The sequence below is a fragment of the Agelaius tricolor genome, unplaced genomic scaffold (genome assembly GCF_023055355.1).
Source record: "Agelaius tricolor isolate 1412-34295 unplaced genomic scaffold, bAgeTri1.0.p SCAF_20, whole genome shotgun sequence".
In the NCBI taxonomy this organism is placed as follows: domain Eukaryota; kingdom Metazoa; phylum Chordata; class Aves; order Passeriformes; family Icteridae; genus Agelaius; species Agelaius tricolor.
In genome coordinates, this window is record NW_027269280.1 from 2,974,863 (window position 1) to 2,987,657 (window position 12,795).

The 12,795-nt window shown below is 48.0% G+C and overlaps 2 protein-coding genes and 1 long non-coding RNA gene across 6 annotated transcripts in view; 2 read left to right on the forward strand and 1 right to left on the reverse strand.

Annotated features, from left to right (window-relative positions):
* The window catches only part of KDM2B (lysine demethylase 2B), a 103,703-nt gene extending 103,002 nt beyond the window's left edge, over positions 1 to 701 (reverse strand). Inside the window, exon 1 of one of the 2 annotated variants that reach the window (XM_071445048.1) lies at positions 542 to 701. In XM_071445048.1, coding sequence (XP_071301149.1) covers positions 542 to 592 — 51 coding nt within the window. In that variant the 5' untranslated portion in view covers positions 593 to 701. The remainder of the gene's footprint in view (positions 1 to 541) is intronic. The other variant, XM_071445049.1, reaches the window with a different exon arrangement.
* The window catches only part of LOC139598554 (calcium release-activated calcium channel protein 1), an 18,302-nt gene continuing 5,507 nt past the window's right edge, over positions 1 to 12,795 (forward strand). The window contains exons 1-2 of one of the 3 annotated variants that reach the window (XR_011681937.1): positions 63 to 198; positions 3,855 to 6,566. Coding sequence is in view for 2 of the 3 variants with exons in the window: in XM_071445077.1 (XP_071301178.1) it covers positions 1 to 198 (198 nt within the window). In the remaining variant the exon portion in view is untranslated. Of the gene's footprint in view, positions 199 to 3,854; positions 6,567 to 7,206; positions 7,474 to 12,795 lie in introns of those variants that run through there. The other 2 variants (XM_071445077.1, XM_071445078.1) reach the window with 2 other exon arrangements.
* LOC139598557 (uncharacterized) lies at positions 3,950 to 6,566 on the forward strand. Its single transcript, XR_011681938.1, has 2 exons — positions 3,950 to 4,087; positions 4,812 to 6,566. It is a non-coding gene; the product is annotated as an uncharacterized lncRNA (long non-coding RNA).

The following is a 12,795-nucleotide window of genomic DNA, read 5'->3' on the forward strand; positions in this document are numbered from 1 at the left end:
ATGCGCAGCCCCCGCGCGCTCCCCCCGCCGCCCCGCACGCTCGACAACGCCGAAAGCGCGGGGGTCCGCGCCCGAGGGCCAGCACCGAGCCCAATGCGGGGGGATGTAGGCCAGGCCCGGCCGAGGCCGGTGACGCTGCCCCGGGGAAGCTGCGGCGGGCGCGGAGACGGGGCTGGAGGCGGCGGGGACCGGCACAAGGTAGGTCCCCGGAGGAGCGGGGGGAGCCCGGTGCACCGGTTGCCGCCGGCGGCTCTGCCCCTCTCCCGGCAGCTCTCGCCCTGCGAACCCGCCCCGCAGCCCCGCGGACACGCGCGGTGGATCAGCGCAAACCCGCACGCACCGGAAAAAATAATGATCCATGATCGTCCCACCCTGCCCGTCCCTCGGTTCCATTCCGCCCCTTCCCCGCTGCCTCAGCCGCGCTCTTGCAAACTAAGTCGCTCCGCTGCCTACGTCCCACATGCATTTCTCCCTTTGCAAACAATTAAGCAAAATCAATTAAAAGGCACGAATAGGAAAGAGACCGAAGCCAGCTACACACCAATCTTCTTCCAGAGTCTTTCTTTGCCTCCATTTTTTTTGAGAGTTTCATCACTTATTTGTCAACAGTTCCTGTCCTGCATATTTGGCCCAAATGGGGAGGAGGCAAAACAAAAGCCATCCAGGGCTCGCTAAAGTTTTGCAATTTTGCACCAGGACTTTTTTTTTTTTGGGGGGGGGGGGAGAAAGGGGGAGGGAAGGGGAGGGGGGCGGCGGCGATGCCTTTTGCAAAGTCCTAAGGAACCATGTTCAGGCGCTGCGTGCGGAGCGGGGCGCAGGCGTCGCAGTGCCCGGAACGTAAACAGCGGCGGGGCCGGGGGGATGGCGGGGGGGCGGACCGGGGACACGGCGCGGTACCGGCTGGGCTGGCCGGGGCGGGCGGGGTTGATGTCCGGGGGCACGGCACAGGACCGGGGCTGGGCTGGCCAGGACGGGGGGAACGCCCGGGGTATCGAGGCGGTACCGGCGCTGGGCTGGCCGGGATGGGGGCTGGGTCGGATACCGGGGCGGTACCGGCGCTGTGCTGGTCGGGATGGGGGGCTCGCCGGGGTACCGGGGCAGCACCGGCGCTGGGCTGGCCGGGATGGGAGGCTGGGTGGGATACCGGAGCGGTACCGGCGCTCTGCCGGCCGGGTACCGGGGCGGTACCGGCGCTGTGCTGGCCGCCGGCCCCGCCGTGCGGTGTTCGGTCACGAGTGCGCGGCACGCAGGCGCTGAGCGGCGGCGGGGGGACGGGGACGGGGCCCCACAAAGGCGCGGACGGTCCCTGGGTTGGTACCGGAGCCCCGAGATGTGCCCGAAGAGTTGAGTGGTTCTGCTTAACCCGGGGTAATTTGAGCTCCGCGAGTATGCCCGACCCCAACGGCGTAAAGCCGGGGTGAGCAGTGGCGAATTAATGCAGCAAACACTTGAAAATAATCTTATAATCCACGGACTTGGGGTTAATTGTAGCGGTGGCTTCGCTCCGTGCCTGTGGCACACGTGCGGTGCAGCTCGGCGCGGAACGCGCACCCCGGCTGGTGCCGGCACCGCTCCCGGCACTGCACCCACGTGCCCTGTGAAAACCGGCCATAAAATCCAGAATGTGTTGTAAATAGTGCTGAACTGGTGTTAAATAAACCGAAATTGCTTTTGCGATATGCATGTACAACAGGTAGTTAGAAATCGCATGAAAAAGAAGAAAAAAATGCTACAAAGTAGCTGCTGATACAAAAAATCTGCAGGATGGAGATCCTGCAGTTCCTAAAACTATCGGCGGGTCTCATTTCCACAACACCCCCTAACATCTACTCTAAATTGATGCTGAGCAAGTATTGGGACCATCTGATTGCAATAGCAGGGTCAGAGTGCAGGTTTTGAACAGCCCCCAGGTTCCACAGCGTGGCTCCTCTCTGAAGTGACATCCTTTACTTCCCCTCCACATCCCCCAAGAAAGGGAACATCAAAGGGTACCCAAAGCAGGCTCGGGGCTGATGGCTTTGGCAGTGCTCCTCTGGTTTGCTTTTTGCAATCAGTTAAGCATCCTAGGTATTATATGAAATATATTAAGTGTTAATGCAAAATTTAAAACACATTAAAATTCAACTTTGCAGGCCTTGCCGTTGATCTCTTTGGAACAATCCCTATTTTAATGATCCATGGATAAAGGCAGGAGAGGATGGAATTCTAACAGGATTTAAGGCAGCGAGCTTCTCCTTCTGATTCTGCCAAGAACTGTTTGCAGAATCTTGAAAAATCATGTAATCTTTCTCTAACATCTCCCTGTTTGCAGATGATTGAACTTGATTATGGTATGGAAGTGTTTTATAGGCTATATATTGAAGTGTGGATTCCAGATGTCTGTTGGAGCAAGTGCATTATTAATCCATAATCCTGAGGAGATATATACATATCTCGACCTTTCAGCCAAGATTACTCAATCTTAAAATTAAATACATGTGTACATCTGTAGGATTGAGGTCAGAATACAAGATAAATGGATGTTAGTAGAGAATCATCAGACAAAAAACACATCATCCATCCATGCTGCAAAAGTCTACCAAAAGAGACAGAACAGAGACATAAAAGAAAATCAACTCATTTTTCTAAATTTTTTTTTTTTGGACATGGACAATCTGAGACTCTTGGTGTATCAAGCAAACCCACCAAGACTGTATCCATCACATACACCTGGAAACATCAGAGAACATTATGGAAGTGTGGAAGTAAATGTTTCAGAAACAACACAGTTTCTATCTATAGATCTCCAAAAATAGAAGACACTTTTTAAAGCTTGTTTTAAGACAGAAATTGTACCTATTCAACTACAGTTCATTATACCATGGAAATAATCTGTGTGTCAATAAAAAAAACCTATCCCAAACTTAAAAGAACTGGAGGAAAAAAAGGGGAGGGGAAATGTGTAGGTTGTGGGTGATGAGAATATCCATATCCACAGCTGCATTAGACAGGATAAAACCATTTAGAAGCAATATTAAATTCCCATGCTTAGTGCTGGCTGATGAGGGTTGTGGCTGGTTTTCCCTCTGAGCAGATCATGGCACTGTTTTCCAACAGTGCCCAGAGCTGGGCCCCACCAGGCAGTGCCTGGATGGGACATCCCAGGGCTGACCCAGGAGTGGCCTTCTTCACAGTCAAAAATATGGGAAAACACATCAAAATGCTCTGCTTTTTTGACACTGTGATATAGTGTCAAAACCACAGCATCAACTGTGGAAAGGGAGTGGTGGTCATTGGGAAAGTGGCTGGGCTGAACTCTGAAAAAAAACACTAAAACTTTTTTTTGCTGGATGTTAATGTAGCTTAAATTATTTAAGATCTAATCACGCCAAGGCGCTGGATCCTGACCTCGTTAGCTCAGAACTGGGAGCTGTCATTTAATTAATGTTGTACTGCAGGGCTCATGCTGAAAGCAGAGCTGAAGTTCTCTGCTGGGGAAGGCTCTATGAAGACATGGGATCATTTCACCCCACTGAGCTTTAAAACAGTTCCCATTGCACAGAATGGACTGGACTAATCTTAAAGCATTTTTTCAAATACTGTTTATCCTGTAAGATCTACCATTCTATACTTTCTTTGCCTTGGGTTAGGATGGAAGATGAGATATTGAAGTATTTCTCTGTTTTATGAAGGAAGCTGAAATACAATTTTTCTAGACATGGTAGATCAAAATCTTTACCCTGCAAAATTCCATCAACTAAATGTTAAACTCTGCTGTAGATGAGATTTGCAAAGATGTTTCCCTTAACCTCTTTGGGACTGCTGGCAAACTTGTATTTGCCTTTGCAAGTTGAAATGTGTTGTTTTTAATGCAGATCTACCATGACTTCCACTTTGTGGTGCCTCGATTCGGCTGGTGCAGTAACAGGAACAAATGGAAGTGCTGATTTGCATGAGGGGCTGGAGATCCGTTCTAGCAAAGCTGCTCTGCCGAGGGCAGCACCTCGGTGTGCTCAGCACCGGATCACATTAATCACAGGGTGCTCAGCCAACCTATTCAGCCTCCTACAGAAATACAGAAGTACATTTTTAGCAGAAAAAAAGAACTGTGAGTATCCTTGTGACAGTGTACAGATTTCTCAGGGCTTTCTGGAAAGAAACTTGGACTTCTGCCACCTGCTCCGATTGTGTTCATGCATAAATGATCCAGAGAACGGGTTGACATTACCTCTAATTAGGGGTAATAACAGCCTGCTGCTGAAAGGGCCCGTTCCCTTTCTCTTGCATGTACATCCCTGACTTTTCCTGCTTTAGGTCTGGTGGTGCTGCAGCCACAGGGACAGTCAGTTCAGTGACCCGGTCCGGCAGAAAACTCAGCCATTAAGAAAAAAAAAATAAAATTATTTCATGAGGTCAATCCAGTGAAGTTCTGCAGCCATTTGATCGGAGCGATGCACAGGCTGGAGAGGCTGAGATGAAGGGAGAGGGCAGGCTACACCCTTTTGGTGGCCTTCTGCAATTGCACGGGTCACAGGTGACAGCAAACCCCGGCCCTGAGCCCCAGCGTGACTTCAGAAGAACTCCCCGAAGCATTTCTAAGAGTTAATTAAGCATGGCTGACTCTTTTAGTTTCAGCTCACTCCAGAGTGGCAGTGTAGAGGTTTGTCATAATGAGTGATAGAGTTGGAAATAATTTATCCTGTTTAGTTTGTACCTCAGATGGAGCTGTAAAATGGACAGAAAGGGGAAAGGGTGCACTGCTGTGGTCCTCATGTTGATCCTTGATGTATTTTTTCTGTTTAACAAACTGATTTTTCTTTTCTTTCTTACAGGAACAGAATGTTTATTTCAAAGCTACAACACTGAGGCTTGAAATCTCAAAATGACACATGGGTCTGGTTTGGAAAAGGGCATGAGATGAAATGCCTTTGCTGATTCTCCAGGTCCTTGTTCATACTGTTTCTCTGAATGAAATACAAACTCAGCAGAACCTCAGCGTTTAATGCTGTTGTATCTTTCAAAGCCCTTTCCAATAAACAGGAATAAGAGTGATGGACAGGAAAATAGAGGAACAGTGAGCTCAAAGAGTCTATTTGAATGCAATTATTTAGAAAGACACTTGAAGTCCTTGTCAGATGTATGTCTCTTGCAGGTGGTTCTTGTTTTTAGAGAAATCTGATTTTAGGGAACAGGTCAAGACCTAGTGCAGTAGTACTCCCTCATGATGTGACAGTTCAACCATAATTTTGCACAGAAACAAGAAGAAATAGTGAACAATCCACGTTGGTGATGTACATGTACATAAACATTGGTCGTAGCTTATGAGCAGCAATGCAAAATATTTTTAAGTGTATAATTCCACAGGATAGAGACTTAAATGTTTTTCTGAGATGTGGAGGAAGTTCTAGTCACTGTTTTTGAGGGTTATCATATCTCCCAAGAAAAAAGTGACAAAAAAGTGATAAATCACAATTGGTTTGCTCTTAGCCTCAGGCACCAGTGGGAGATATATTGATTGTGGGGTCTTCTGTTCTATTTTTTTTTTTTTTTTTTTTTTTTTTTTTTTTTTTGTGGGGGGGAATTAATAATTAAAGCACACCAAAGAAAGAGTAGGGTTTAATGATCACAGACTCATTTAAGTTGGAAAAAACCTTTAGGATCATCAAGTCTAACCACTAACCTAACACTGCCAAATTTTAGCTTATGCTTGACTTCCACTCAAATGGATCCTACACATCAGTACTGTCACCCAAAAAAGAGAAAGATTGTGGCCAAAATTCTGTGGGATCTGTGACAGAACAGCAGAGGCTTTTATGGAAAGACTAAGTCAAACTCATTCTTCCACTGAGGTGTTTTAATGCCCCCGCAGATAAAAATCTCACCCGAAGTTGTTTATAACAAGAGGACTGTGTTTATTTCCTGAGAAAGGAACAAGATCAAATCTATGTGGTACAGGCAATGCCTCTGAAGACTTCAAATCCTTACGATTCTTTTTCTTGCATGTTTTCACTACATCTTTTTAAAAAGAATGCCTTGTACATGAAAAGCATCCAGTGACCTTGCTGGTATCGAACGTCGTTCCCTTTGTTGTGCTTAAGGAAGTGATGGATCTTGCAAATCAGAAAGGTGTGAAGAACAAAGCAAAAATGTTAAAGACAATCAGCCGTGATTTTCCTCCTTGTAAATAAGGTAGAAAATGTCAAAACAATACAAACTAGCAATGCTTTTGATTGCTAATGGAACGAGCGTGGATTCATCTCCTAGGTGACCATCCATGTGCCTGTTAATAGTAAAAGTATCCTTGTCGACTATTATTTATTTTGTTAAAATCCTATTTTTCTTAACTACAAATTGATAGCAACAGGTTTGTTTCTTACACATGCCTTAAGTCTCCTGATGCACAAATTTGATGGGGCACAAGCAGTGTATTACCTCACCTTTTCAGAAATCACCTCCAGAACTCTGCCAAGTATTCATGAGGGAGTTCTGCTCTACGCCTCGATTTTCCCTCTGTAAAACACAGAAAAAATGAATTATGGTTTACAGGGTGTATGTGAACCTGGTAATAAATAAATCTTTCAACACTGGCACGTGTAGATGTTGAAATATTCTGCTTAATCAACCTTATCAAGTGCTTGCTGATAAAGGCAGGTTTATCAGGGGCTCTGGGCCTACGAAAACCAGAACTACGTGACAAAGGGTGAGCTGAGTCAGTTTTAATTAGAAGAGAGGGTGGATGTTCTAACCGGTCTGGATACACATGTTCTGTCCGGTCTGAACAGGTGTAGGTTGGATGTTTAAGCATTTTAGGACGGGCGACTACAGAAGGAAGAGGCTGAGGCACAGCTTTGTGTTTTGTTCTGAGGGACGTTCTGAGGGATCCTGCCCGCCCTGGAGGGCTCGTGCACTGGGCTGAGGGGCACAAACCCACCGGAAACTGCAGATTCCCGTCAGCGGCACTCGGGCTGAGCGTTCACCCCGGGAACGAGGCGGGGGCTCGGGGAGGGCCTCGGCCCCACAGCCCCCCCGGCCCTCAGCGCCCTCAGGGCCCGCGGCTCTCCCGCCGTGGCGCCTCCTGGCGGCGGGCGGCGCACGGGGGCACAGCGCCCGCCCGGCCTGAGGCTCGGGGCTGCCGGGAAGCGGCAGCGCGCGGCGGGGCGGGGCCGGGCGGCGCTGACCAATGGGAGGCGGCGGGGCGGGGCCGGGGCGGGGCGCGCAGGCTCGCGGGGCGCGCGGCGGGCGCGGCCCCGGGGCGGCAGAGCCGCGCTGCCGCCATGGGGTGTTAGCGCGGCCGGGCCCGCTCCGCCGGAAAGAGCCGCCACCGCCCGCCGGCCCCACTCCGCCTCGCCTCGCTCCGCTCCGCTCCTCCGCCCCGAGCCCATGAGCCTGAACGAGCACTCGATGCAGGCGCTGTCCTGGCGGAAGCTCTACCTGAGCCGAGCCAAGCTGAAAGCCTCCAGCCGCACCTCCGCGCTGCTCTCCGGCTTCGCCATGGTGAGCGCCCGGCCTGGCGCGGCGGGCGGGGGGTGGCACGGGCCGGGAGCGCTGCCGCCGCTTCTGCTTCTCCCGCCGGCGCCTGCTGTGGTGAGCACGGGGGGCCCGGGCCCGGCGTGCGGCACCTGGTGCGGCGGGGAGCGGGGCGGGCGCTGCTGCCGCCGCCCCGGAGCGCCCGGCCCGCCCCGGGCAGTGCTCCCGGCAGCTCGCTTCGGTAGCTCGTTTGTTTTGGAGCGCGTCCTGGCACGAGCTCAGAGCCGCCTCTTGGCTTTTATCTCCGCCAGATAATGCAAGATCTGTTTGATTGTCACGTATTTTGCCCGTGGAGGATGCTCGGGAGCGCAGAAGCCGCGGTGCGTGCCGCGTGTGCCGCGGGCAGCCCCGCTGGGTGCGCGGTCACCGCGCCGTGCTCCGCTGCCGGGAGCCGAGGGCCGCGCACGGAGCCCCGCACGCTACCCGGGTTGCGGGGCTTCCATCCCGCTCCTCTCTCAGCCCGCACGCCTGGCAGCGAGGGCAGGGGCAGCTGTTGCGCTGCAGCTGCTTTTAAATAAACCAAGAAACAGCAGCCGATTAAAGTTTGTGGTGCCGCTCAGGCCCATCCATCATCAGTGCTTTGCAGTTGCGAGTTTTCTAGTTTTTATTTTAGGAAAACTTGAACTTTACTTGGTTTGGAATTTTGTGCGTGGTTTAGAAACGCTTTTTTATTCGTATGTGTTTTCTTTCGAGTTTGATGTGAAGCGCAGTCTAGTTACCCGAATTATGTCATCTGCGAAAGTTCCGAATAATTTGAAATACAGTAACTCACAGACTTCCTCATCTGCCCAGACATCTGACATGCAGAACTGCAAACTCCCCTCAGCCCCTTTATGCAGCTGTTAAAAATGCTTCACGGTTTATAAGTTCGCAATTTCCCTCCTCCGACTTGCTGTATTTTGATTTTTTTTAACACTTTTAACAAACTGAGTATTTTCAGCGGTTAAATCTGCTCCTTTCCAGAGCCATTGTTCCAATGATGCTGTTGGAAAACACAGCAGCCTCCTGACGGTCAAATAAATGTCACTGTCCTCCTTCAATGGCTAAAAACAGCCCAGAGCTCTCGGGGAGGTGGCGGAGCGCTGACTGACAGGCGGCTCTGGTCGTGCGTTTGAGCCGCTTCTCCTTGGGTAACGCATCCGGCTGGAGCTCACACGCCACTTCTGATCCTGGGTTTTCCTTGTTGAACTCCCCTTCTGCCTCTCAGAGCAGTTTGTGGCTGCTTGAGTCAGCCCTTTACATTGAGAGAGAACGTGGGAAAAAATTTGTTTGTTGGGGTTTGTAAATTTTCTTTCTAAGGGAGGTCGCATCTCAATGTAAATGCTGTTGTTTTAAGGTCATACCTAACGTCTTGAATTCCTTGGTTTTTCTCTAAATATATGGTATGTGGACTCAAAATCCATGGATGTATGAGGTGAGGCTTCTACTTGTTTTTTAATTCAGTTCTCTAGAATTCTAGGGGTTCAGTCTCCTGCTGTTGAAAACTGCTGCTTTTGAATTTGTTGCTTAGGGTATTTCTGGAAATTCATTCCAAGTAAGAAAATCTCTAATTGCCAGGAATGTTACATGTGAACGTTCATATTTAAGTTTTTCCAAAGAGAAAAATCCACTTATTTTTCTTCCTTTAACAAGTTCAGCATGGAAATCCATCCATTGTGTCTGCACTGACAGGCCTAGTCCCAGTCCTCTAGCTAAGACTTCCTAGTCTTGGTTCAGAAGAGCTGAGTTAACTTTCGAGTATTTTTAGATGTCTTTTAAAAACTTTGCTGATCTTTTAGAGTTGTTCCTCTGCCTTGAAAAGCTGGGCTGTTCTGTCACGCCTGTGCATTGTTTACTGACTGCAGTTCTTTGGCACCTGATACTCGACCAAAATGCTGCTGAAATACACTCTAGGCTTGGATCAAAGCTGGCAACAGCAATGCAGGGTCATTGCTCCTCTCCTTTCCTTATCAGGCAAGGAAGAAAGAGCTTAAGTGCCACGTCCAGGACCACCCAGTGAATTGATGGGAATTGTCAGGAGAGGAAGGTGCTGGTTTCCATGCCAGCCCCATTGATCCTTGCTCTTTGATTAAAGAGTGCTTGCATCCTCTAGTAGAAGCTAAGTTTATCCCCGTTGAACTGCTCCCTTTTCATGGACTATTTTTATGTCTAGCTGCAGCCATTTTGCAGGATTGGTGATGTACCCTGGTGGAATGAAGCATGCCAAAGGCATTCCTGGGGTCACTGAGGTGGAGTATGAAGCGCTCAGCAGGTTTCAAACCCTGAAGTGTTACATTTCCTCAGAGAAGATTAAAAACCTGCTTTACAATAAGTTTTGCTTCAGAGCTTCACATCAGGATTTGCTACCGTGTGTGAGCTTCAGAAACAGTTGCAGGGGCTGGTGATGGCAACTGCTGTGAGAGCTGAGCTCGCCCCAGTAAACCTGAGCATTCCCTTCACTCAGGTTTCCATGGATGCTATCATCCAGTGCCATATGTCTGAGGGAAAATCCACGAAGTTTATAACCTCATTTAGTACACTTTTCCAGTTTATGGAGCCAGCTAGTAGTAATAATCCCCCAAATTGTTAGAGGTAGAGAAAGAAATTGTTGATTGTAGGGGATGTGTAGTACATTAAAGAATGGAGTTGGAATTCCATACACTGGTAGGGGCATCAGATATTTCTCACTTCTGTATTATAGCCCAGATATTGTTGCATGATCTTCCCTCTCATGCTTGGCTTTATCTGGTTTTATTTTTTACAGTGAATAGGCTACAGGCAGGTTATTTTTGTCTGAACAATTATTCTGAACTGTTGGCATCATTTTGTCACCAAGGATGCATAACACAGTAGCATGACAATTGTACAATATGGGAGTCAGAAACCATAGGAAAGTTGTTAAATGCCACTAGTTATAAAACCAGAGAACTCAACATCTCCTCCTGCCACCAATTAACAGCTTTGTGGAAATAACTGAGTCAGAACTATGGATCTGAATTACACACTGTGGTTGGCTTCCCTATATGTAGGATTCAGAGGTTGATATTACCAGCCAGCTGTTTTCTTTTAAATACCTCTAGTGGTCCAAGCTGGCTGGGCTTTGTCTAGATGGGATATATATGCTTCAGATATTGAATATCATCAAAGAACTGTCAGCTCTTGCCTTTGCAATATTGCCAGTCTGGTCTCCTGAAGACAGCTTCAGTCATGTTCTGCAGAAGACTGACTGCAGGGATAAATATTTATGAGATTGATTTCCATAAGAACAGTTGGTGCTGAGGTAAGGATAGGTGTGACCTGGGGCCACTGGTGTCGGCTGTACAGGTGTCTTTGTCTAGTAAAGGTCCCTTGGCTGTTCTAAATACTAAAACAGTCTCTATAGAAGTTAATAAGTGGTACTTAGCTGGTTGCTGGTAGAATAGCATGAAACAGTGGCATTTTGTAGCCTGCAGGGAAGAGTTACAGGCCCAGTTTTGTGGCTTCTGCTTCCACTTAGCCTTCTGTACCACTCCTGCACTTACAGGTTACAGCTGTGCTGGAGAATCTTCCCCAGGCAAAAAGTTTCTTCTGTTCCAGTCACAAAAGGAAAGTTTTGTGCCTCCTTTAACATCCCTGTCTCAGTTATAGATGAGCAAGACAGGCAGTGTGGAGTGTTTGGGCTCCTGCTGCTCTGCCTTGGAGCAGCTGTGGGTGGCTGCTGTAGTTTGGAGGATGTAAAGAGGATACTGAGCCTCTGGATAATCTGAACTTGTATTTACTGAATGGATTTGCTGTAAGTTACACTGTGTAGAAGAATTACCTCCTCAAGATGTATCTGCTCCAATCACACAAGTATTGCCTTTTCATGTTTGCTAACAAAATAACATGAGATCCTGTATTTGTATTCCAGTGTCAGCAGCAGCAAATATTAATGTGTTTTGCCATTCTGCAGCAAGCAATCTGCAGAGTCTAAATCCTGGACTAATGGATGAATGATGCTTAGTTTCCCTTCTATATAAAACCAGTAAATAAGATCATTATTTTGACTTATCTGCTTTTAATTTCCGGTGAGTTCTTCTGGCTCATACAGAGCCTCTGTATGAGTTGTTTATAACTCTTTATGAATGGTGCAGACAGTCTGTGAGAGCCTGGCTCTGTGCCTCTGTCTCTGGAGTGAATTGTACTGTCAGGAAAGCAGGGAGCCAGCCAGAGGAGCTGATTCCCAGTGATGCTCTGACACTCAGCTCATTATTGAGTTTCCTCCGGGGTCCCACCCATAGACAAGCAATGATGGATGGGCCCTCAAAAATGCAGTTGTGATGTTTGATCAACACAGCTTTCTTTTTAGCCATTCCTGACATGCTAAACTGTACAAGATGCAGTTCAGGGTTATATTCCCACCAACCCGAGCTCAGAGGCATCTTTGTGGGGAAGGGGAGGAGAGGAAGTAAATAATAAATAATAGCTCATAGATAATACAGATTCACTTGAGATAAGGCATTTTGCTTCCTTTTCTCTACAGCACTGTCTACTGATCTGAAAAAGATGTAAGCCTGTGATTTTCATTTAAGAGCAGGGGCTTTAAGCCCCTCTGGTCTAATAAGATATGGGAGCCTTATGAATAAGTAAGTGAAATGAATTTGGTCAGTATACTGAACTTAAAAACAAGTGAAGTGCAGATTTTTCTAGAGGGCAAGTTGTTAAATTTCCTGCAATATGGCTGTAATCAGGCTGCTGTGACTCTGAAATCCAGGACTGTTAAAGGCTTAACACAGTTATGTGTCAAAATTCAATTTATCTTCTAAAAACATCTGAATGCCCACCATTTTTAGCCTTATGAGAGCTTCAGTCTTGTCATGAGTCATTTAGTTTTGTCAAGAAGCTGTACTTCAGATGTACAGCTTTGTCAAGAGCCGTAGTAAATCTGTCAGTCATATCTGTAGGATGATCTGAAGTTAAAGTTAGCTCTTCTTTGAACCAGGGATTAGCCCAGATGACCTCTTGAGGTGTCTTCCAGCCCACGTTACACTGGGATCACGCAGCAAGGCAGGGCACTTGCAGCATAGCAGCTGCACGGTCAAATCCTGCAGCAAGTGTTCAGAGAAGCTTTGAAAGTGGTGAAGGATCAGGTGCTAAAAGTGTTGTATTGGAAAGTCTGCAGCCACTGACGCCAGCTCCTGCCCTGAGCAGCTCTTCTGAACAAGCAGAGCAGGAACATATCCTGCCTGCAACATTGGCATGTACCTGTGACTTCAGGCTTTGTATGAATTTGGATCATATCAGGTGACCTCATCAGGGCCCTGTTCCTGCAGGTATTACTTTACAAGAGCA